The sequence below is a fragment of the Periplaneta americana genome, chromosome 10 (assembly GCF_040183065.1).
Source record: "Periplaneta americana isolate PAMFEO1 chromosome 10, P.americana_PAMFEO1_priV1, whole genome shotgun sequence".
Taxonomy (NCBI): domain Eukaryota; kingdom Metazoa; phylum Arthropoda; class Insecta; order Blattodea; family Blattidae; genus Periplaneta; species Periplaneta americana.
This window is the reverse complement of record NC_091126.1, coordinates 166,951,754-166,978,915: the sequence shown is the minus strand read 5'-3', so window position 1 is coordinate 166,978,915 and position 27,162 is coordinate 166,951,754. Positions and strand designations below refer to the sequence as shown.

The following is a 27,162-nucleotide window of genomic DNA, read 5'->3' as shown; positions in this document are numbered from 1 at the left end:
GATTATGACAGTGGTGATTGCGGTGATGCTGATCAAGACCATGAGGTTGGTAATGAATGTGGTAGTGGTGACAATGTGGCAGAAATGATCGTTATGCTGGTAAATTCATGACGAAATGTTTTTATTTAACGATGCTCGCAACTGCAGAGGTTACATCAGCATCGCTGGATGTGCCGGAATTTTGTCCCGCAGGAGTTCTTTTACATGCCAGTAAATCTACTGACATGAGCCTGTCGCATTTAAGCACACTTAAATGCCATCGACCTGGCCCAGGAGCGAACCCACAACCCTGGGCATAAAAGGCCAGTGCTATACCAACTCGCCAACCAGGTCGACAATTCATGATGATGATCATGGCTATGATGATGGTGGTTGTGGCAATCATGGCAGTAGTGGTGATTGTGGTGGTACCAGTATTCGTTGTGATCATTGTAATAACAGTGGCAGTGGTGGTGACGGTTACAGCAGTGGAGATTGTGATTGTGAAGATGGTAATAATACATTTCTAAAATTATGGTGGAGGAAATGGAATTACTTCTTGATTTCCTGTCCTGATACGAGCTTAGTTCACAGGTTCTAATTCTACCAGGATCTGAACCAAGGTATCTGGAGCATAAAGCCAAGCCAGTCAGCTAACAGTTCATCACTTTACTCTGTTCATTACGAAGATATGCAAATACTATATTTCTGACAGCATCCAATTAAATATGACTGTCGCATTGAGGCAATTAATTACTTCTCACAAATTATATAGTATTTCTTATCTAATAATAAAGATAAGACTGTCTTCAGATGAAGGCAACAGTAATAGCTGGAACTTCATTTACAAGTCACTTTGCCATCCTAGGTTATTATACACGTTCAAATGCAAATGTATTCATGCTTCAGTGTAGCAATTTAATTAACATACAGTAGGAATGAAAACAATACAGAAAGAGCAGCACATTTAAACACCCTATAGTAAATCCAGTAGTATGCGATTGTGTAAACAAGTGGTTGTAGATAAGACTTTTTTTCTCTTTTGTTTACGTAACTGTACAAAGATATTAAGTGCATTTTGAATACACACGTGTATGGTTCTCTAATCACACAAATAATGATAAGACTTTACTGCATTGCATAACACTTTCTTCAAAGTTCAAAAATTTATCTACTACAAAAATTTCTGATGAGTAGTAAAGCTAGGATGACCCACATTACGCAAGGGTGAAGAAGGGTCAATGTCAAAAATATACAGTGTATATCCTGCTCGAGAATAGGCCTACAGTTAAGATTTCGAAGAAATTTATGTCTCGTGACATAATAGCCATAGCCATATTCATATTTTGATAAATGTATTACAATGCATAGATATGTCAGAACCTCCAGAAGAACTAATTCCCATGTCAAAAAACTGAAAACAATCCCTAGATATACCTACTCCTAAAGATAAAAATTCTAGCCTATATTACACTATCAAATTTCTGTGTCACATAAATTTGATAAAATATATATGATAAAACCTTTTACAGAGTAATATAGCATATATGATCACATCTACCTGTGACATAGTTCTGTGATAAAAGTTATGGTCATCACCGTACCTTTGATAAAATCGGTGACTGAGAAGAAAGAAAATGGCGGACATTAAGTACACATGGTCTGTGAAAACCACAAAACTTTTAATATCACATTATGAGTCACATGAAATGTTTTATCATCCATTATTAAATACTTAGTATATATAGAATTTCACATCCTCACACTGTAGTAATATGCGTTACAAGAGCGGTATGTTGAAGTTTTCATGTTCGAGGAAAAGTTTGAAAAAGCGAAACATAGTTGAGCTTTTTTAATTTCCGAGAATTGAAAGAAAACATACCGCTCGTGTATCATACATTATTTTGTGCGAAGATTGTTTATTACATACCTGAAAGAGGAATTTCTAATTAGTTGCAATGAAATCTCCATCTTGGTTTCTGTTCAATGACGGCAAATTTGTAAAACAAAAATATCTATCTTCAACATTGTTGCTTTAAAATGTTTTCTGTGTTTACTATACTGCAGCAGGCCATGATATACGTCTGTCTTCTTTTCCCCCCAGTCTATGGAATCTTGTTGATTTTTTCACGGCTTCCTTAATGTTACTTGCATCACGAATGCAGTAACTTTAGTGGAGTTGTAGAGTTTACTTAATTATTGCAAATATTTAAAAACAATAATTAACAGTGAAATTTAAGTGAAATTGCAGTGGTAAGTTTCCAATTTATAATTATTACTATATTGAAAGTCTCTAAAAATAATATGTTAAAAGCCTAAAGCAGTAAAATCAATATGTCACTTAAGCGGTAAGAAGAGGGAAATTGTTATGTGTGTTAGGTTGGGAATATTGAATGTGGAATTTTAGACTTTCCGCAGATTGGTTTTGTGTGGAAACCAAGCAAATACGCACGATCTCGCACAAAAGTTCTTTCATTAGAGTTTGATGGAGTCCTTTTGTATCTTTTCTCCCCACTCCAATCTCTAACCTAAATCGTCGGCTTAGAGTGTAAACCTGCTAACAAAAAGGAAATTTTACAGGGGGGAAAAAAAAACTGAGTTTATATTAACTCTGAAACTTCACCACCTGTACTTTGGATTTGGTCCTAAAGTTTCAGAGTTAATTTATACTCAGTTTTTTGTTTCTCCTGTAAAATTTCCTTTTTGTTGGTTAGCAGGTGTGCACTCTAAGCCGATGAAATACATTTTTTCATTGATTTCTTCTTTAGTATTAATGCAGTAACCATTACTACATATTTTACAGTTACAACAATCATAGAACTATTGTGGATCCATTATTAGAACTGTGATAAAAGATATTATCAAAGTTTTGACATAGTGTAATATAGTCAAAATCTTACATTTGATCATATATATTTGATCAAAAATTTTATCATATTCTGTGACACAGAAATTTGATAGTGTAATATAGGCAGTGGCATAGCATCAATGTAAGTTAAAAAGCTTAGCTTCCCCAGTTAATAATAATTTCATAATAAACCTGCAGTTTATGAACAAAATTAGTTATTAATTTTAATAGGATTTATATTTATGCGTTAAATATTGTGATGCGGTAGATTAAGATGATTCGTGATGCAGCAGTAAACAAGAAGCCTGCACATACCAGCTTCCAAGCAGACTGGTTCCTTTCACTCATTCTTCTGTGTAACCCACCACGCAGATCTTCCATCCCTTTCTAACTAAACTACCCTGGTCGCAAGGCTCGCAAGAAGCTAGCTTTTACATTGAAAATAATTTCTTTTCCTAGTTATCCCTTTCGTGAGTTGTGTTCAGTTGAACACAAGTGTGATCTAAAGAACAAATGACGACTCCCTTGCTGTCAATGAAGGACACAACCAAAAGACAGATGCATACTTACGTAATGATACTAATACCACAGTCTACTATATACAGTCGCGAAGCTTGAGGTGTTTTTTTTGCAAATCTCGTGATAAAGCGCTCCAAGCGGTTAGCAACTAGAAACAATAGACTGTCCATGGTCGACTTTCGACTGTGTCGTATTTCTATCGAGTGCTAGCTCGTTGCGTATTTCACATTGATGCTTGTGAAATGTTCGTTATTGGTTATAATAAAAATGTTAATGGCTAAAATATAATAATTGGAATAATAATATGGGACAAGGAGGAGACGTTTGTAGTGCTATAAATTGTAGCAACAGTAAGAGAAAGAGGCCAGAGTTATCCTTTTTCCGATTTCCGAAAGATTCAGAAAGGTTCCTGGGTTTCCACAAGAATGCTGTGCAGAAACAAAACTCTTAATTTGAAGTTCTTTGTGGCTGTTAGAATACATTAGGCTATATCCTTAAATTTCACAATGAAATGTTTCAGTCCAACCGAAAGGACATTAGATACCGGTCAAAGTTCTGTCACTTAGGCTGCTATAAATTTCCAGAGAAATAAAGGTTAGGTCTACTTTTTTTTTCAGAGGATATATTTTTAATTGTAGCTATTAATTTTGTTATTATTTTTATGTGTTATTTTACTAAAGACGTAGAAAAATTAAGTTTGTTTTAATGAACTTTACTGATCACGTTTTATTTTCAATTCTGGTGGGATTATTATTGCTTAGGCCTAATTTTTTCTTCAAAGGATATGTTTTTAATTATAGCTGTTAATTTTTTTGTTATTTTTATTTGTTGCTTTAACTAGAGACGTAGAACAAGTCTGTTACAATAAAATGTATTGATCACGTTTTATTTCCAATTCTGGTGTGATTATTATTGCTTAACCTCATCCCATTTTATTAACTATGTAAGCCTACACTACAAGTACCGGTACACGTAAGTTACTCCATTAATTCATATTTCCATTATTATTGTTGTAAAGAGAAGTGCAAATTAATATTTATTGGTTTCAATTCATAGTTAATTATCGCTATAATCTTGAATGAGTGAAGCTATTATTGTAAATTTCAGTTCGTTTTGCACAAACAAAAATTATATTAACTTATTTCTTGCAGGTATCTTCGAGTTTGTGGTGGAATTTAATATACTTCATTAAAATAATAAATTAACTTTATGCATTTAATATTTACATAATGGAAGGAAGGCGTTAATTTTTCCAAAAGAACACGACAACGATAGTGTAACATATTTTGTCGGCTGCTAGGAGAGAGATCTGCGATGATGAGGCGATAGTAGCGATCCTAGTGGTGGGCAACTACCCCTGTTTGCATTTTTACTACATATTGAGCTTCGCGACTGTATATAGTAGACTGTGCTAATACTGTATCTATTGACCGTTAATATTGTGATTTCTCTAAGTATGACAGGGAGTGAGCTAATGTTATACTATACGTGTCTATTTGTTAGAGATATGTGTAAACCGTGAATCATATTTTACTATGTACCATTTGAGGTCATACCTTATTGGTGTTACTTACGAGATTCCAACCAATCTTCGGACTACTGACTTGATACTGACTATTATTTATTTTAACTCGTAAGTGGTGAGGTATTTTTCTAGTCAGGTAACTGGTGAGATGGGGATTGCACTTACCCCAACTTAGAAACTTGTATCGTAGCACTCAGATAATCAAACTGAATTTTTAATTTATATAATCAAGTACTTTTATTAGTTTTAGCTAAGTTTTCTTCAAAATTAGGGAAGCAGGCAGCATAATATGCAATGAAAAAAAATATATATCTCCGCACATCCACCTGGCCCAGGCTTCTTTTCTTACAATGGCTGGGGTACTGACAGTCATCACCTCACCAATTACGGGTTAAGACTATATGTTTGTAATACGTTTTCTCATATATACATGAAAGACAACTTGAGTTAGCTTCTCCTGCTCAAAATTTCATGCTACGCCACTGAATATAGGCCAAGTAATAATTAGTATCGGTAACAAATGGTATGTTTCCACTGAGATACATTATTACATGCGTATCAGAAACAATCATGAACTCTACAATTTACAATTATAACTTCTATAACTATTTGTAAGTGATTTTCCGAACCTAATAATGCTAAAAGTTTACACAAAAATGTAAATGTGTGATACAACGAGCACTGAAGAAATGTACTCCAGATAACTTGTTGGGCCAAGCACAATTTTAGTCAACAAATTTTCAGTCTGCTCAAGAACATGAGTTATGACGCAGAACCTGGAGCACTGTGCTACATTGTTCCCAAGGAAACGAAGCCCACAAGTGATCCTCATGGCCTGAACAGTATTTTATCCTGAAGTCACTGTGTGGACTCCATTTTTCAGGCAACACAGCTAAAATCAATTTTTCTACATAATGATTATGCCAGTTGTATCTCAACTGACGGCTTCTAACCAAAAGAATCAGGGTTTGAACCCTGGTGAATCCCATAATGTTTGTTGTGGGAAAAGTAGCTGTGGCAATTTTCTCTCCAAGTATTCGGTTTCCCCTGTATATCTATCACCACCACAACATTATTATTGACTTCTATATAATCTTATCATTTCTGAATAACCTCTGAAGTTTGAAAGGACTTCTAAATTATTCTAATAATCTTATCGTATTTGAAAATTAAGGTTAAATTTCATCCATAATCAAATAACTTTCACGAAGTTGGAATCAGTGAAGAATTAAAAAAGTAGCCAAGAAGGATATTATCCTTTCTCTGGGGAAATGAATATCCTCACCCAGAGGTAATAACAACTACAATCAAATTCCTATAAAATGTTCCATAAACTTCAAGAAAGAGCAATTACTAACTGCATCATTCATGTATTAAATTTTCAGTTCTAAAATAACTGTCCGAAATCAATACCTTGAATATTGTATAGCAATATATTAAAATTTAATGTACCAGTAGGTATTATTTAAAATTAAAACAATGTATAACATGAAAATATCCATTTACGTAACATAGTTAAGATATTACTTAAGTTATAATAACAAAATGCAACAAGACTGAAGGCGAATTAAGATTATACATGGGTTAAGAAAAAAAGGGTCAATATTTTCAGTGGACATGGTATTCATAAAAACAAGAAAAAACATCTTATAAACAAGGGTTCTAAAATTAATATCTTTGAAAAAACAAGGGCTGTGAAATTGGTACATTGTAACACGAGAATATTTTCCGATGTTAGTTACGTAAAAGAGTCAACATTTTGAAAGGAAGCAGTATTCATAAAACAAGAAAAAAGTATAATAGACATGCGTCCTAAAATTGTATATTTCCAGAAACAAGGACTGTGAAATTGGTACGTAACAACAGTATCTTTCAGTGAGAGTTACGAAAAAGTGTTAAATAATTTGAAAAGAAGTTTAATATACATGAAAACAAGAAAAAAAAAAGTTAATACACTTGCGTCCTTAAATTGTATATTTCAAGAAATAGACATGCATCCTAAAATTTTGTATTTCAAGAAACAAAGACTGTGAAACTGGTATTGTAACAACAGTGTATCTTCCAATTTGAGTTACGAAAAATAGTTAAAATATTTTGAGGACGTAATATTCATAAAAAGAAGAAAAAGAAAGTGTAATAAACATGGGTCCTAAAATTGTATATTTCAAGAAACAAGGACTGTGTAATTGGTATTGTAACAACAGCATATCTTCTAATGTGAGCTAAGAAAAAACAGTCAAAATATTTTCAGACGAGATAGTATTCATAAAAACAGCAAAAAAAAGTCTAATAAACATCAGTATTAATATTAATATCTTTAAATAAACAAGGTATTTGAAATTGGTATAGTATCAACAGCATTATCTTCTAATGTGAGTTAACAAAAAAGGGCCTAATATTTTGGGGCAGCACTCATAAAAACAAGAAAAATATAAAACATGGGTGAGCTTTTTACTCGTTTTTTATTGCAGTGCAATAAACAAAAGAGTAAACAGGCAGATGTAACATACCTGAAAAGAATCTCAAAGTTCTTGTTTCTTCAAAGATATTCATTTTAGGAACTGTTTATTAGACTTTTTCTTCTTCTTTTCATCAATGCTACCTCCTCTCAAAATATTAGACCCTTTTTCTTAACACTCTGTATAGCAACCCGCTTAATAACACTATTTCATTTCCCCTTTTTATAAATACTACCTCCTTACCTCCTCTCAAAATATTAGGCCCCTTTTCTTAACACCCTATATAGCACCGCGCTTAATAGCACTACTGGCTGTTCAGTTCAAAGTGTGTCATGGCTCACTGTATGCCGTCATGTGGCTAGCCGATGAGCCTAGAGAATTCAATCTTCCTACATTACCGCAAAGGTGTATTACCTAGGAGGCAGAGAAGTTGCCTAGCAAGTACGGCGTTCATTCTGAAGAGTACGTACCGATGCGTACAATAATGCCGGTAGTGGCAGGAATGTGAACTGTTTGGAAATACGTACTCTCAGGATATGGGGAGAGGGTTAAGACGATTACTTACGTATTTCCTGACATTAACTTCGACGGTCAACATGGACACGGAGTATTTGATTTGTGTTGTGGAATGTTACCATATGCAACCGATGATAACAAATACCCTGCGTACGACTTGCCGGCGCAAAACACAGTTCGAAAGAGGTTATGGTAGCACACAGACCGTACAGACCGCCATCTGTTGCTACGACGTTCAAGTTATACCGTACACGTTCTCAAGTTCAGATTGAAGAACGCCTTGAATAATAGGCAACTTCTCTGACATATAAGCTGAAACTCGCTTCAAATCGGTGACTCAACAGTGACGTCATGACACACTTTGAAATGAACACCCAGTATTTCATTCCCCCCCCCCCCCACACAAAGTTTTATTTCAACTCCAAAAGAAAATGTGAGTTGAAAACTGGTTTGAATCACCATTGAAGATATGGGCTAGAAATATGAACACGAAATTATATAACGAAAGCATTTTGAACAAAGTTACGTATTATACATTGGAGAAAAGTTGTTAGTCTAGAAATATAACCCCTTTGACACGGAAAATGGTCGTTGTTCAGAGACAAAGTCCCACTTCGGAATAGCTCGGAAATCATCGTGTGCGCTGTTTACACGCGTGCATTTTACGTATAGAGATTTGAAGCCTGGTCTTTGTAACGAGAAGAAAGAGCTCTATTGCTAAGCCACAAAGGCTTCGTAAGGAATATGTCGTTTCATGACATACAGGCATGTCACTATTACGACTTGCCTTCATCCTCGGACCTCGATGCTTAATATTTCCGCGTGTGAATATCGCGTAAACACGAACGAGATTTAGACAAATTCACGCTACAGGAGTGCGACCATTTTCCGTGTCAAAGGGTATACTTTACAAAATATAAAATCCGTGATTAATCTACGTTCTTAATCGTCTTTTTTTTTTAATTTCATTTCTTACATTGGGCTTACTTCCCAAATTTTGATATCCGATATTTTTTTTATTTGTAGCCCTGTATTTTTTTCACTCATATGTAACAAAAAAAAAAGTCGTAATTTTCATACGTAAGTTATCATAATTAACAAGCTGCTTTTACGTATGTTTACTACATTACTAAATTTTGTTTCTTCAATGTGTTATTATTAGGGCTGGGATTTTGATGACCTATAAATCATGAAAAAATGTCCTAAAAACAATGCATTTATGACCTAAAAATCTTTCAAAAATGTCCTTAAAAATGCCCTAAAAACTGATCTTACATAATTGGCTTAGTAGGGAAAGAGGTTTTGTACTACTTATTATTTAGATTAGTATTTAAATTAAATTTTACATAATTTTTCTAAGTAGTACACTTTAACTATTTTACCTAATGTAGTTTCCATATATGATAATTCACCTCTGCGTCGGCATGTGGACGTGAGGTCAGCAGTCAGCTGGTTGGTCTTGGCCCTTCATGGGCTGTAGCGCCATGGATTTACTTTACTTTTAGTTTCCATGTAGTCTACCACAAGGCCACTCTTATCCAGAATTAGCAGGTATAGAGGAGTTTATATTGAAGGGGTGGTTGGACTGATCCATTATATGGGGTGTACTACGTTAAAATGGCAATATTTGTGTTGAAAAACGATTAAAATATCATACAAAATAATGGGTATTAATGGACAAAATAAGTAAAGAAAATATCAAAGGAAATAAACATTAACTTACATTAATAATGGGGATTTATGGCCAAAATTAAATGAAAATGCCTAAAAAAATGACGGAATAAAACAAAAGATGCTCTTACGAGTTGAAACAGGCAAAAAATGCAAAAAAAAAAATGACCTAACATATATGTCTTAAAACACTCAGTTTATCACATAACATATAAATACTAAAGCAGCTATGTTTCTGGCTTACTAGAAAAAAAGATGCAATTTCATCAAAATCCTAGCCCTAGTTATTACATTTAATGTTAACTTTCGCAGCAATTTTTGTTCTAAGTAATGTTACAGTGAATTACAATTTTATTTGTGTACCTAATTCAAAAATGTAAATGAAGAATTAGTATGCAAATTTCTGCCTAAAATATTGTGTCAATTTGACTATAAGGGAGGAGTGCACTTCGACTTTTTCAGCTCTTGGGGGTTTAACATCAGAAAACAATCTAAGCTACAGGTAAAAGAGTTTGACATGTTTTTATAATTCTGACCTTCAAACTAACGTGACCGAAACTTTATACATTACTTACGACTTTGAAGTCCCACGTCAAAAATAAGTTCACATACCGATTTTGTTGGTGTTAGCATTACAGTCGGTGCTATGTTGCTTGAGCCTGGAAATTCCGTGGGTGAAGGATGTGATTCCACAACAGTAGTGCCATCCTGGGGGTAACTTGACCAGCTACCTGACAATATGTTACCATTATGTTGGCGAAGTAAACGTTTTTCATAATCTTGGTTGAACATAATTCTTCTCAGCTTCCAGAAAAACCTGCGAAACAAGAGAAGCACATGTGTCACACTAGCATCTTAACCAAACTTCATCCTCTTATCTAAAACAATAAACAAACACAGTTAAGGGTCAAAGAACTTCAGTTTATCATAGATAAGTGGGTCAAGTCAATCAAGCCGTGTCATTGTCGTAATAAAAATATTTCAAGACTCTTGATACCAAACTGCATTTAAACATTAATGAAATTTCCCCACAAAAAAAAAAACATCGTTCTAGTGAAGGTACAGTATTTTTAGTTGGCGTTTTGAATTTCTGAAGGTAAATGTATATCTTTAAATTATAGTAGCCTATATCAAACATCATTATTATCAGAAAGTACCTCAATAGTATAATTATTACTATTATTATTACTATTGCTACCACCATTACTACTGAAATCATTGTTACCGTCACCAACACTGTTCTCTTCATTGGGTTTGAATTCAATTGACGGAAGGAGGTTGAAGATTTCCTTATCTTTCATAAGGATGTGGTGTATGTATCTTTAACATCTGTTTCTCCTCTATTATCTTAGGCTATATGGTGTAGAAGCTTACCTGAAGAGTGATTTCGTAATAGAGATTCTTTGTCGAGTTTGCCCCTAATATCCGCTGTGCCTCAATGCTTTACAACAGCATACCCGTATCTGCCACACATTACTGGTACAGTATCCTCATTCAACTAATACTAATACCACAGTCTAGTATATACAGTCGCGAAGCTCAACACGTAGTAAATATGCAAACATCAGATAGTTGCTCACCACTAGGAACGCTAATATCGCCTCATTACAGGCAATGCAAAATAGTACCATCACAGTCTATTGTTTCTAGCACCCTCAAAACTCAAGCTTCCTGACTGTATATAGTAGACTGTGCTAATACGCTGTAAAAGCCGGCCCTTTGAAGAGAGAAGCCTGTTTATTGTTTAGGCCTTCTCAAATACCGTACCGCTCCAAACAAAAGAAGCGGTAACATACATGTCTATTCAATGATGTATTAGCATTTTCAAATGACATAAAGTGACCAGATGCCCTTCTATTTACAGGGCACTCTTTTTTTAGTTCCTTATACTACGGCCCGCCTAACAGCTTGAAATACATACTGTATAAATATCTTGTTTTTTTTTTTTTTTTTTTTTAAGTCTTGCGGAATAAAATTTGAAGCCAAAGTCCTAAGTTTTCTATTCTCTCAGAAAAAAAATTAATGAAAAGGAAAACAACAGTAAATATTTCGCAGCAGTAAATAATATGTGGACAGGTGAAAAATCTAGACTGAAGCTAGAAACATTAAACTTGGTTATTTAACGACGCTCTATCAACTATCTGAATATGTTAGGATAAAATCCACAAACCATTAGGGAAAACACGGAAATTTTACTTGAAGCAAGTAATGCGATAGATTTGGAAGTAAATTCCGAAAAGACAAAGTATACGATTGTCTCTCGTGACCAGAATATTCTACGAAATGGAAATATAAAAATTGGAGATTTAACCTTTGAAGAGGTGGAAAAATTCAAATATCTTGGAGCAACAGTAACAAATATAAATGACATTCGGGAGGAAATTAAACGCAGAATAAATATGGGAAATCCGTGTTATTATTCGGCTGAGAAGCTTTTGTCATCTAGTCTGCTGTCAAAAAATCTTAAGTTAGAATTTATAAAACAGTTATATTACCGGTTGTTCTGTATGGTAGTGAAACTTGAACTCCCACTTTGAGAGAGGAAGAAATTAAGGGTATTTGAGAATAAGGTTCTTAGGAAAATATTTGTGGCTAAAAGGGATGAAGTTACAGGAGAATGGAGAAAGTTACACAACGCAGAACTGCATGCATTGTATTCTTCACCTGACATAGTAAGGAACATTAAATCCAGACGTTTGAGATGGGCAGGGCATATAGCACATATGAGCGAATCCAGAAATGCATATAGAGTGTTAGTTGGGAGGCCGGAGGGAAAAAGACCTTTGGGAGGTCGAGACGTAGATGGGAGGATAATATTAAAATGGATATGAGAGAGGTGGGATATGATAGAGACTGGATTAATCTTGCACAGGATAGGGACCGATGGCGGGCTCATGTGAGGGCGGCAATGAACCTGCGGGTTCCTTACAAGCCATTTGTGAGTTGCATCAACTATCAGCTTATTTAGAGTCAATGGGATTGGTGATTGCGAGATGAGGCCGAGGGTTACCTGACATTTGCCTTACGGTTAGAGAAAGCCTCCGAAGAGAACTCAGCCAGGTAATCAGCCGAAGCGGGAATCGAACCCGTGTCTGAGCGCAGCTCCCGATCGGCACACAAGCGCCTTAACTGACCGAGCTACGCCGTTGGCCAAACCATATCATGTTCATTACAAAGTGTAAATTGAATTATAGCTGTATTGAATTCTATGATTTTCTTCTTGGACAGCAGTTGTTGAAAACAGTACATTCAAATCAGAAATATGTAGTTGCTCAATAATTTCTGAAGATCAATCGTGCTACAGCAGCTGCAGCCTGTATCTGTATTTTGCTGAGTCATGTTAGAAAATAGTTAATAGTGAGGATGAGTAATAAATACATAACATCAATTTATACTTCCCCATAACAAAATTTATTACTTTTCTCTATTATTGATATATTACCAGTATTTCCTTTGTTGCAGTTGTATCTGATAGCTATTGGTTTCCATATTTTAAAACTTGTGTTGTATTAAAACTGATTACTGCTTTGGTATGAAATTTAGATATATGAAATGTAAGGTAAATAGCAAAAATCCAAGACCATGTTTTTCAGGTCCACTTCTAGGAATGGGTTACGCATTCTGTGTCTGAAAATCTTATCACACTAAAATGTCATGCCCATGTCAACTTCACATAGGGTATGACAAATCGCGTATCTTTTTTTTTAATGTGACGTCTTTTAGTTCGTGTTAGCATTCAACTTTTTGTATTGTTTGTGTTTTCGTTTTTTGAAGAATTTTAGATAAGGGCGCAAAGAGGCACAGTAGCTGATACGCTCTTTTTAAACCCCATTAACTATAACACAACGTTGTCATATCTGGAGTTGATTGATGACGACAAAAGATGTTATTTTAATTACTTACTTACTTACAAATGGCTTTTAAGGAACCCGAAGGTTCATTGCCGCCCTCACATAAGCCCGCCATCGGTCCCTATCCTGTGCAAGATTAAGCCAGTCGCTATCATCATACCCCACCTCCCTCAAATCCATTTTAATATTATCCTCCCATCTACGTCTCGGCCTCCCTAAAGGTCTTTTTCCCTCCGGTCTCCCAACTAACACTCTATATGCATTTCTGGATTCGCCCATACGTGCTACATGCCCTGCCCATCTCAAACGTCTGGATTTCAAGTTCCTAATTATGTCAGGTGAAGAATACAATGCGTGCAGTTCTGTGTTGTGTAACTTTCTCCATTCTCCTGTAACTTCATCCCGCTTAGCCCCAAATATTTTCCTAAGCACCTTATTCTCAAACACCCTTAACCTATGTTCCTCTCTCAGAGTAAGAGTCCAAGTTTCACAGCCATATAGAAGAACCGGTAATATAACTGTTTTATAAATTCTAACTTTCAGATTTTTGGACAGCAGACTGGATGATAAGAGCTTCTCAACCGAATAATAACACGCATTTCCCATATTTATTCTGCGTTTAATTTCCTCCCGAGTGTCATTTATATTTGTTACTGTTGCTCCAAGATATTTGACCTTCTTTCTACTACCATGCAACAATCTTCATCAAACCACGGTTTCTTTTTCTTAGTTTCATAATAACCTATGCTCTGCTCAGCTGCAATTTTGATACTATCTCTGATATTTTCCCACACGCTATTAACATCTAATTCTTTCTCAACTTCGTCGGAACTTTCTAAAGTGGCAAACCTATTCGAAATTTCGACCTGATAATTTTGCTTAGCTTCCTCGTCCTTTAATTTCAAAATATTGAATTTAGTAATATTAACTTGTTGCTCTACTCGCTTGGCTACTGATAATCTTTCTCTTAATTCTCCAATCACCAAATAATGGTCAGAATTACAGTCTGCACCCCTGAAAGTTCGAATATCTACTATACTAGTATGTCTCCGTTTATCTATCAAGATGTGATCTATTTGGTTGTGTGTGAATCCATCTGGAGAAGTCCAAGAATATTTATGTATATCCTTATGGGGGAATGTTGTACTTTTGACAATTAAATTTTTCGATGTGGCAAAGTTGACTAATCTAACTCCATTGTCACTACTAATTGCGTGTAGGCTCTCTTTTCCAATAGTTGGTCTAAAAATATCCTCCCGTCCTACTTTAGCGTTGAAATCCCCCAATAAAATTTTCATGTGATATCTAGGGAACTGATCAAAAGTATGTTCCAATTCCTCATAGAAGCTATCCTTTATATAGTCGTCTTTCTCTTCTGTAGGGGCGTGAGCATTTATAACTATGATGTCGCACCATCTACCCTTAAGTACTAAATATGATAACCTGTCACTGATAAATTCGACCTTTTTTACTGCTGATTTTATTCTTTTATGAACAAAGAATCCTGTTCCTAATTGGTGATTATTGTTTCCTTCCCCATAATACAACAAGTAATCTCCTATTTGTGATATGCCATTCCCATCTAACCTAACCTCTTGTACTCCCACAAAGTCTATTCTATATCTAGCTAGTTCTTTGGCTACTAATGTTACCCCTCCTGTTCTATAAAGACTAGTTACGTTCCAAGTGCCAAATCTCAAAACCTTATTCCTTTGTTGTGGTCGTGCCAGAGAATCAGTCCTATTCCGAGGCTTACTGTAGGAATTCGTAACAAGCTGTTTTTTACGGTGATGGGTTGTTAGCCCTTTGCCCAACCCCCAAGCTGGAGGACCACCCCTTATCGGCTGTCCACGACTGCTTATTCAATATATTCGCAGCTACCCTCCATATCTGGAGGCCGTCTCCTCTATCCGCAACCTGAGTTAATATCAGTTTTAATTAAAAGTCATCTTACAGTTTAAAATTTATTCACTGTGGATGGTGGTAGAAATCATCGTACTGATGTTAGTATAAAATTTATTGTAACTAGGGATAACCATTACAACATTGCTCGACATCACACGTAATGTGCACGCAAAAAATATATCCAACACAAAGCTGCCAATAGGGAACCGGCAAACATACTGCGTGTTCAGTTCAAAGTGTATCATGGCTCGCTGTATGCCGTCATGTGGCTAGTCGATGAGCCTAGTGAATTCAATCTTCCTACACTTCCTCAAAGGTGTATTACCTGTGTGCCAGAGAAGTTGCCTACCAATTACGGCGTTCATTCTGATGAGTTCATATCGATACGTACGGTAACGCCGGTAGTGGTAGGAATGTGAACTGTTTGGAAACACGTACTGAGTTCAGTTTTTTTCTTACTGTCGGTACATGGGGAGAGGGTTAAGACGATTACTTACGTATTTGTTGACATTAACTTCGACGGTCAACATGGACACGGAGCATTTGATTTGTGTTGTGGAATGTTGCCGTACGCAACCGATGATAACATATACCCTGCGAGCCACCGGCGTGGCTCAGTCGGTTAAGGCGCTTGCCTGCCGGTCTGAAGTTGCGTTCGGGCGCGGGTTCGATCCCCGCTTGGGCCGATTACCTGGTTGGGTTTTTCCGAGGTTTTCCCCAACCGTAATGTGAATGCAAGGTAATCTATGGCGAATCCTCGGCCTCATCTCGCCAAATATCATCTCGCTATCACCAATCTCATCGACGCTAAATAACCTAGTAGTTGATACAGCGTCGTTAAATAACCAACTAAAATAAAAAAATAAAATAAAATATACCCTGCGTACGACTTGCCCGCGCAAAACACAGTTCGAAAGAGGTTATGGTAGCACACAGACCGCCATCTGTTGCTACGACGTTCAAGTTATACCGTACACGTTCTCAAGTTCAGATTGAACGCCTTGAATAATAGGCAATTTCTCTGACATAAAAGCTTAAACTTGCTTCAAATCGCTGACTCACAACAGTGACGTCATGACACACTTTGACATGAACACCCAGTAGAATCTGATTTTGAGGAACGTGTTCCACTGTTTTATCATCCACCAACGTGATTTTCATAAATACTGACAGTTAAATATCACGTGTCCTGGACACCCCTAAGCCGTTAGGTTAAGTCAGCTTATGTTTAATCTTCCCTCAATCCTAATTCAGGTAGCAAATATTATTATGTTTGGTTGTGGACTTTAGCTCATGCTACACTTATCTTGAGGGAGATGACGTAATGACAAAAGCAACGAGGCTCCACGACGGCTAAGGGTTGTCCAGAACACGCAATCTTCAACTCGCAATAATTATGGAAATACACACTGGCGGAAAGTAACATACAGTAGAAAGTAATTTACACACTGAGATGTTACGACTAATGTGTGCTGAATGCAAGTAAACCACAGTACTAAATAGGGTTGCCACCAGTCCAGCTTTTGGCAGGATTGTACCGAAATTTGAAACACTGTCCTGGACATTAGGCAAACACACATTTGTCTCGCCTATGCCGATTTTGAGAGCAGCAAAGAACAATATTCTAAATATACATGGAAACACAAGTGAATGAGCTTATAAAGATATTTTCATAGTGTTCGTAGGCCTATATATTTTTTAATTAACTCTACAGGCTCCATTCACTCAGAGTATTTCCCCCAAGGCAGGTCAGGCCTTCACTGCAAACCCAGCATTCTCCGATATTTTATTTTTTCCACTTTTTTTCGTCTCCGCACACGATCCTTATAGGCTATGTCAATATTGTTTATCGTCTGATATCTTATTCTGCCCCAAACTTTTCTCCCGTTCACCATTCCTTCTAGCGCATCCTTCAGTAGGTAGTTTCTCCTTAGCCAGTGACCCAGCCAATTCCTTTTTCTCTTATCAGTTCCAGTATTTCTTTTACTTAGTTATTTAACGACGCTGTAACAACTACTAGGTTATTTAGCGTCGAAGGACTTGGTGAGAGTGAGATGGTATTTGGCGAGATGAGGCCGAGAATTCGCCATAGATTACCTAACATTCTTCTTATGGTAAAGGAAAACCTCGGAGAAAACCCAACCAGGCGGAAATCGAACCCACGCCCGAGCACAACTCCGGATCCGCAGACAAACGCACCACAGACTGAGCTACGCTGGTGGCTATTTTTCTTTCTTCAGCCATTCTTTCTAGCACACTTCCATTTCTTATTCTATCTGTCCATTTCACACGCTCCATTCTTCTCCACATACACATTCCAAATGCTTCCAGTCGTTTCCCTTCACTTCGTCTTAATGTCCATGTTTCTACTCCATACAATGCCACACTCCTCACAAAGCACTTCACTAGTCTCTTCCTTAGTTATTTTTCCAAATGTCCGCACAAAATGTTCCTTTTATATTAAAAGCTTCCTCTGCCAATGTTATCCTCCCTTGGACTTCCTGACAGCAGCTCACATTACTATTTATAGTTGCCTACATCGCAAGTATTAGAAACTTGTTCCATTACCTCATTTCGAATTCGGGCGTTTACTTTCTTTATTTCTCTTCCAATAACCACGGTTTTCGTGTTGTTTGCATTTATCTTCGTCCTGGACTACTCACAGGTGTCATTTAGCTCAAGTAACATATCCCTTAATATTATCTCTTCTGTTAACAACGCCATTATCAGCAGCAAATCCTACACACTTTATTATTCTTCCTCCAACTATCATCCCTTCCATGTTCTGAAACCAGTTCATCACTAAATCCTCTAAGTAGATGTTGAACAGTTTAGGTGATTAAGGGCATTCTTTAGGCTTAAGTTGTTAATATTTTTGACACTATTTTTTCTAATTATTGTCATGTGTAACTGGGAAAGATTGAATTTTATAGTGAATGTTTTCATTTGTGAGATGATATGAAGTAGACTGAATGAAAAAAGAAATATCTTTGTTCTTCGATCCTTGTAGACAGCAGTCCTTGAAATGTGGCAACCCTACTAGTAACTTAAGTCTGAGACCTTCAATCAAGAAAATAACTGTTGGGGCGGGGGGGGGGGGGATACATCATACCACTCTTAATAAATTGCACGAAAACTAATATTTAAATTTATGACATACTAAAAGTTATTTAATCGTTTATGGTATTAGAACTTCATTATTGCGAAGCAAACAGTAGCAACCTACTACTAAAGTAAATTAAGTACTGAAGAGAAAAGTTGTTTTATGGATATTAACTCAGAAATACAAAAGTGAAATTTATGATTGCCTATGAAAAGCAGATTATCCTCTACTACAAAAGCGTCCCATTTCAGACGAACGTAATTCCCTGTGTTTTATTACTTGTAGTAAGAAATTGTAACTGTCCTTTTGTAAGTTGTAGAGAAGAGTAAATTTTTACAGAAAAATAGATTATTTTCTATTTTGCTATAATGTTACAGAAATACTGACAATTGTTATTTTAATTTCACAAATAATATATCTTTAAGAGACGGCATTTTTTTATTAAATCTTGATTTGGAAGCATAATTCTGTAGAAGTTCATTTTTACAGGAAATTACAATCCTGATGTCTCTAATTTTGCTCAAATTTCATTAACAGCAACAGTTGTGTTAACTTTGTAATGAAATTCGTAAAGACATAGGCCTATATATCATACAATCGAACGTAAATTAGAAGTTTTTTTTATTTTAGTAGGTTATTTTACGATGCTGTATCAACATCTAGGTTATTTAGCATTTGAATGAGATGAAGGTGATAATGCCGGGTGAAATGAGTCCGGGGTCAAACACCGAAAGTTACCCAGCATTTGCTCATATTAGGTTGAGGGAAAACCCAGGAAAAAACCTCAACCAGGTAACTTGCCCCGACCGGGAATCGAACCCGGGCCACCTGGTTTCGCGGCCAGACGCGCTAACCGTTACTCCACAGGTGTGGGCTACTTAGAAGTGAAAGTCAATTAAATAGGCCTGGCTGTTAGTGCTACATTTTAATGAAACTAAAGCAGCATACACCTGAAGAGTAAGTAATGTTAATAATGGGCAAGTCAACCAAGAGTCTTTGAAGGTGTACTAGATCTACTGAGAATCAGTTTGATTACTAATTTGTTGCATTAATGCGATGTTAGTTTCTTTTTATCCAGCAAACATATAAAAGTAAAAGTGCATGAAGATGTGGTGTATAAAAGAGACATAACATACAAGTAAAATTTTTTACAGCAGCAGAAATAAAGTTGAAAAAAGTTTTGTCCTTGACTAAACAATTTAAGCAATAAAGTTCACAACATAGGAAGGGAGTGAATTAAGGGGCAGTTTCGACCTTCTCTCCCCAAACTGCAACAATGCCTCTCTGTTTCCAGGGACCAATACCACTCAATGATTCTTAAGACATGCTAAATTGGAGATTTTAGGCTTTCCCGGTTATTCTAGCCAGAAAAATACTACTGGTTATTCCATCGTGTCCAGACAAGTGGAATACCAGAAAGTCTTTTTTATTAATGCTAAATTTATTTGTAGGCCTAAACAATGAACTGAAATTTTCTTCTGTGTCTTTGTCAGTGATAATATCTCAGGTACTGCAATTTCCCCTTCTTCAGGACTATATTTAATTCTTAAATATTGAGGTTTAACACACACAAAACAGTGGACTAAATTCCTAACAAAGCAATAAAAACTGTCAACAACAAAAAAAAATAGCAGTAACATTAATAATAATAATAATAATAATAATAATAATAATAATAATAATAACAGCAATAACACTAAGTTCACAATGGTACAGTTTTCAAACAAATGTTTGAGATACGATGATATTCTAAAGTTATTAATCAGTCTCAAAAGAAATATTTCAAATCACATGCTCTTACACAGAAAACAAGAACCACCTTATACAAAACACTTGTGAGATCAATCCTGATATATGCTTCAGAAACATGGACCATTTCTAAGAACGATGAGCGAAGACTTGAAATTTTTTAAAGGAAGACTCTTCGAAGAATATATGGTCCAGTTTTTGAAAATGGATTATGGAGAAAAATATATAATGAGGAATTATATAGCATGTTTAAAGAGCCCAATATAATAAATAAATTAAAACCAATAGATTGAGGTGGGTGGGACATGTAATGAGAATGGATGCATCAGAACCTTGTAAAAGAATTATTCTCACTAACACTGGAGGTCAAAGGAGACGAGGACGGCCACATCTGCAATGAATTGATGGAGTGGAGGAGGATCTTGTAAGATTGGGATACAGAAATTGGAGGACTGTTGCACAGGACACAGACAGATGGCAATGCCTACTGAGGGAGGCCAGGGCTCATAACGGGCTGTAGTGCCAATGATTATGATGATGATGAATCATAGTCTATATCGAAGACTGGAGTATAACCTTACTTACTTACTGGCTTTTAAGGAACCCGGAGGTTCATTGCCGCCCTCACATAAGCCCCCCATTGGTCCCTATCCTGAGCAAAATTAATCCATTCTCTATCATCATATCCCACCTCCCTCAAATCCATTTTAATATTATCTTCCCATCTACGTCTCGGCCTCCCTAAAGGTCTTTTTCCCTCCGGCCTCCCAACTAACACTCTATATGCTTTTCTGGATTCGCCCATACGTGCTACATGCCCTGCCCATCTCAAACGTCTGGATTTAATGTCCCTAATTATGTCAGGTGAAGAATACAATGCGTGCAGTTCTGTGTTGTGTAACTTTCTCCATTCTCCTGTAACTTCATCCCTCTTAGCCCCAAATATGAGTATGACCTACAAGTAATTAATTAAAACATATGCACTGAATTATATAAAAGTCCGAAAGAAGAAATAAAAGTAGTATTATTTTACTATAGGCTTTAGAGTTTATGGACCTGACATTCACTTGCGTCATTTTTGCTGTCACTAGTCGATCTCCGTATCAAGCCATATATAACCTTAGTAATGACAGTTCGACTATTTGTCACAAAGGGTGGGTAGAAGGTAAGGGTAGAGAAAGAAACCAAATTTCTCCCATCAACAACAGCATAAGTAAACAGCAGACCCATTATGTTTCTGTTCACTTTGATTTCAAATGATATGGAAACATTCATATTTCCGATCAATAACTGTAATATCTTCCTACCTAGATTCGTTTACATCGTCCTATGGCTACTACAGATATGACAAACTTATATGATATACAAATGTTCCCAAAGAGCAACTATTACAAACACATATGCTTCTTGAACTTACAAATCCTATAGATTGTGACACAATTATCCTCCACCTTATATGTTATTGTGAAATTGTAATAATATAAAGATACTATACGGAGAGTTATAATACTACTTTGCAGTGATTACAGGAATGAACACATTATTATATTTAACATAACAAGCTAATGGTCATTATTTATTAACAACAAATGTGGGTGGACATCATTTTGACATCACCTACTACGTACCTCTTTTACATCTAAATGAGGAACGTGGTATTATTCGTGTAACTGAGAAACCCACTGAGCAACTAGGTACCACTACATGAGATCAGATTTCCATAGAATTACAATAAATAGCAACAACAATCGTCAACAAAATCCCTAACCATTTTATTTGGTTAGAAACACACGAAACTACAGAGTCACAACGGTAGTCATTGAATGAACTACGATGGTGAAGGCCATATAGCAGACAACCACGCGATCTAGCGCAAAACTGCTGTAATAATAAGTACAAACAACTCTGTCAGTACCAATGAACTCCCGCTACGCGCCGCTAGTGAACCTACATCAGAGTCCGTGGATATACCAGAGTAGCGCAATCACCGAGTCGGCCGCCATTGTTAGTCCTTTTCAACACGCTAGGGATAGGAATATTTGAAGTAAAACTCAGATATTTTTAATTTGAAGGGCAAAAACGTCTAAAGGATCTTCTTACATTATAGAACATTATTGTCAGTCAACATACTAATAGAAAAAAACTTCATTTCATAATTATAATAGCATAAATATACATTTAAATGTTCAATACACTCCTTCATAAACGTCACAGTTGTAGGTATTACAGCAACAAGAACTTAATAAATTACAAGTAACAAATTAAAACAACAATGTTTCAAATAAAATAACAATAAATCTAAACATTTCCAACTACATTCCTCGTGCAAACTCTCCGACTTCCGCATATAAGGGGATACCATATTGAAATTTCGCGAAGTTCATAAGTTTTAAGAGTTCACAACAGTGAAATCCATAACTACCCATACTTACGAAGCTAGATTCATCAAACTTTTATCACTGATATATCTGCTTAACAGTGACAAGTGTACAAAATTGCATCCGCCTATGATTCGTGGTTTGCATTTTATTAATTATTTTATTAAAATATTGAACCGCTTTATATAAAAAGGCGCTTGCACTACAATTGACATTATTCACTTATATGGCTCCTTACATACATGGAATCAAAGCTTACTGTAGGGTTTGCTGTAAAATTAATCAGTAAATTACTAGAATTTTTTATTATAACAAATAAAAAATTAATAGCCATAAAATTTCCTAGTCATTTACCCATTCACTGTGCAGAAAATTCCAATAGTAATGTTTGTTCCAATGTATATAAAGAATCATATAAGTGAATATCAATTTAAAATAATGTAAATTGTGACGCAAGGGACTATTTATATAAAGCAATACAATATTATTCTATTAAGTTATTAATAAAATGCAAACCACTTATTATAGAGAGACGAAATTTTGTACGTGTGTTATTACCAACTAGATATACTAGTGATAAACATTTTGTGAATTTAGCTTTAAAAATATGGAAGTTGGTAATTTCAGTATAATGTCCCCAAGGATACACTGACGTGAGGTTTTGTCATTTTTGGTCAAAAAATCGTTTCTTTGTTTTTACCTTTAAAAATTCATTTTTGGTCTAAAGATGCCCTCTGCTAATTTTTATGACCATACGACCGGTCTATCAGCTGTTTAGGGTCACATTTTTAAAAGGCTGCGGCCTCTGACTGTTAATTTAAATGCTCCGTCCAAGCCCTCCACTCTGAATTCTGCGACAATTTTGGAAATTACGCTATATTTCATACATTATTTATTATACTAGATTTCCAATTGAGCAAGTGTAGCTTCTCGACTTCTCGAAATATTTCTTCATAGAATCAAACAGGTGTTAGGCTTACTTCAAAGGCTGCCTTCCTTTAAAAAAACATTCAGTTACAAAGGAGAGCACAACTCTTGTCTAAAGGAAAATTCCGCTTGTTGCTAGTAGCCATAACAACGTGTGTTCCATGCTTGGTTTTTGTTTATGATACAAGAAATATTTGCAAGTTTCTAATAGTTTTATTGTTAGTGTTATAATAGTGTCTACAGTCAATAGTGATTTGTAAATAATATTTATCTATTATAGTGTTTTCATAAGTTTACATAGTTTTTTTAATAATAACAATAATCCGTGGCGCTACAGCCCATGAAGGGCCTAGACCGACCAGCTGGCTGCTGGCCTCACGCCCACATGCCGAAGCAGAGGTGGACGATCATCCAACCAGAATGGAGGTATCGTGTGGTTAGCACGATGAACCCCCCAGCCGTTTTAGCTGGCATTCGCAACCGGATTTCGCTACCTATCGTAGCTCCCCAAGTGCATCACGATGCTGGGTGGGCACCGGTCCCATACACTGGCCGAAATTTCATGAGAAAATTTCTTCTCCCATGAGGATTCGAACCAGCACGCATTCCATAACGTGAGTCCTAGGCAGATGCCTTAGACCACGACGCCACGGCGCGGGACCATAGTTTTTTTAGTCACCTTTATTTACTAGTGTAGGTTAGGTGTGCATAGCGTGGTCGTGTATATAAGGGTAAGTTCTGTATATAATATGCTAGGTCTATATGTTTCAAAATGCCTAGAAAATAAAAAAGACAGAGACCTGGTTCATTATTATCATCCAACACTTTGAAGTTAATTTTCTCCACTTTAATTTACTGTAAATTTTGCATTGCTAAAAATTCTATTTTTTTCTACAGATTTTGTACTACGTGCATAATTTTTTGTAGAGGTTTTTTTAAATTTATTTATTTTATGTCGTTTTAACTTAGGAAGTCATATCGCGAAAATACATAAACAATTCTTACAGTTCACATAGAGTTTACTGTATTACAATAATCATTAGAGGTTTTTGAATATGTCCTTAACAAATTTCTATCGGGATTATACCTAACACTCATATTTTTTGTTGTTGCTGTTGTTTAGTCAAATGTCCGAAGACATGTTTGAATCTCATAAGTACCACCAGAAAGGCATCACTCATGAGACAACTAGGCCAGGAGATAAAGGGGTGGGGTGGCCAGTTGCTTTCTCCCTCCAATGCTTACTTCGCCGATTAGCTACATATTACACTGATAAGACTTCAGATATATACAAACAATTGTTCTTCCTCTGACACATATCGTCAAGTAAGATGTACTGCCTGATAATATATATGCATATCAGCCAGAATATCAATAAAAGATATTTTAATACCATTTTTTTACGCTCGAGTTGAATTTTTTTCTGTTTTTACACTTTTAGTGCATTAAATAGCATATTTGTAATTATTTTTTTAGTAAAATAAAAGGAAAATTGTATAGTAAGTTTTGTTCCTGAAGGTCTGACAAGCATGTAAACAAAAATTCTGGCTATAATAGTAGCAATTTTTGAAAACCTAAATTTACACAATTCAAAATTACAAATTAAAAGTACAAAATTTCACAGATCTACCTAGAATAGTTTAGAAAATTCAAATTTCTCATCAGTCTAACCTTAATAGGGTTTATAGTTTCTACGGATTCTGCATTTTCCAATCGAGCCAAACAATACAATCTTGTCTCAAGAATGAATTCAGAACTTCACAAATATATTATGTCATTCTTGCAAATAACAGTCCACACCTGTGGAGTAACGGTCAGCGCGTCTGGCCGCGAAACCAGGTGGCCCGGGTTCGAATCCCGGTCGGGGCAAGTTACCTGGTTGAGGTTTTTTCCGGGGTTTTCCCTCAACCCAATATAAGCAAATGCTGGGTAACTTTCGGTGCTGGACCCCGGACTCATTTCACCGGCATTATCACCTTCATTTCATTCAGACGCTAAATAACCTAGATGTTGATACAGCGTCGTAAAATAACCCAATAAAAATAGCAAATAGGATTAAATTCAGAAATGCTTGATTTGAAAGGGAGAAGATGGTAAAAATTTGACACTGATCCTACTTGGTACGTGATTTTCATTTATTTTATGTATGCTCGCTTAGGTAGTGGATCGTTCCTTTTCATATTTATAGTCACTTCTTTCCTTTTTCCTTATTTCTTTCACCTTGTCACAGAGAAAACAAATGTGCGCTTTTTTCAGTTCTCTGTGAACAGTCCTGAACACAGCAGCATTGCATTTTTTCGCACTTATATTACATTCTTTCCCTATACAACTGTATACTGCATAGCGCGCGCTGGACTAACAATGGCGGATTTGTCGGCATTTGCCGGCTCAAACGATTGCGGTACTCTGGATATCCACGGACTCTGACCTACAGTATATATCAGAGCCATCTTCAGTTACAAGCCGGAGCATCGTAGGTTTGGTACAAAGAGTTTGTAATACTTACTACAAACTCTTTGGTTTGGCAACGCTGAGTGAAGGCGGGCGGAGGCGAAATAAAGGCATGACGTTTGACATTTAAGTATGCTTATATCCGACAGGCTCATGTCGGTAGATTTATTGGCATGCAAAAGAACTCCTGCGGGACAAAATTCAGGCACACCGGTGACGTTGATATGAATCCTCCAGATTCAAAACCCCCTAAAGACCATTCTGTTCAGAATTGAGTTATCCCCACATATTGCTTGCTATGAATGAATTCTAATGATTAATAGAGCTTGAATTAAAAAAGCCACTAAATTTGAAGCTAAATGTTTGTTAAAAGTTACTGTTAGGTTTACAATTCCCTCTATTTTCCACCAGTTATATGTCAAAATCCTTTAATTTATGAAAGTGGATATAGGGGATTTTGAATCTATAGGATTCATATGACCTCGGCAGTTGCGAGCGTCGTTAAATAAATCATAAATTTAAAAAAATAGTTCCAACGTGATTTTCTCGTGGTACTCCCGTTTCCTTCTACCATTCCTCCAACACTCTCTACCTCTTCCCATTTCATCTATTATCTGCAACAGTTTAAATAGACTGGGGTGAATTCTGACGGGTAGTGCGGGCTTCTGATGCTGACATAGGAAGGGCTCCGAGCCCTGGGGCGTAACAGGCTACCCGTCTGCGGATGGGACCTGCCTCTATCAGTGTTGAGGTAGGATGGTCCACCTGTCAGCGTCGGATTCATGAATGCCACACAAGCAGCTATGGGATTTGAACACAAAATAATAATTCTGAGTGGCCGGTCATAAAGTATCAAAATGAAACAATTCAATATTCTAACAATACAAAATTTCTTGGTATGTGGCTAGATGAACATTTAAAATGGTCCGTACAACTTCAAGGACTAGGGAAAAAATTAAGTAAAATTTGCTTTGCCTTGCGATTACTAATAAGAGCATCATCTATTGAATCTGCCCGCACATTGTACTTTGCATGCTTTCACTCTATCCTAACGTATGGTATAATCTATTGGGGTAATTCACCCAATGCAATCCAAATATTTAAACTACAAAAGAGAGCTATTAGAGCCATAGTTCAAGTGTCTCAAACTACCAGCTGCAGACCATTCTTCAAAAAATTACATATCTTGCCATTACTCTGTATTTATATTTATGAAACCTTAAATTATATCAAATATAATTTGCATAGCTTTCCTACAAATTCAGACACACACGAGTACAA

At 36.0% G+C, this 27,162-nt stretch overlaps 1 protein-coding gene across 1 annotated transcript in view; it reads right to left on the bottom strand.

Annotated features, from left to right (window-relative positions):
- fzr (fizzy and cell division cycle 20 related) overlaps window positions 1-21,945 on the bottom strand; it is a 59,493-nt gene extending 37,548 nt beyond the window's left edge. Inside the window, exons 1-2 of the mRNA XM_069838368.1 lie at window positions 21,754-21,945; window positions 10,130-10,334 (exon numbers count right to left, since the gene is read on the bottom strand). Coding sequence (XP_069694469.1) covers window positions 10,130-10,309 — 180 coding nt within the window. The 5' untranslated portion in view covers window positions 10,310-10,334; window positions 21,754-21,945. The remainder of the gene's footprint in view (window positions 1-10,129; window positions 10,335-21,753) is intronic.
- Window positions 21,946-27,162: the final 5,217 nt, after the last annotated feature.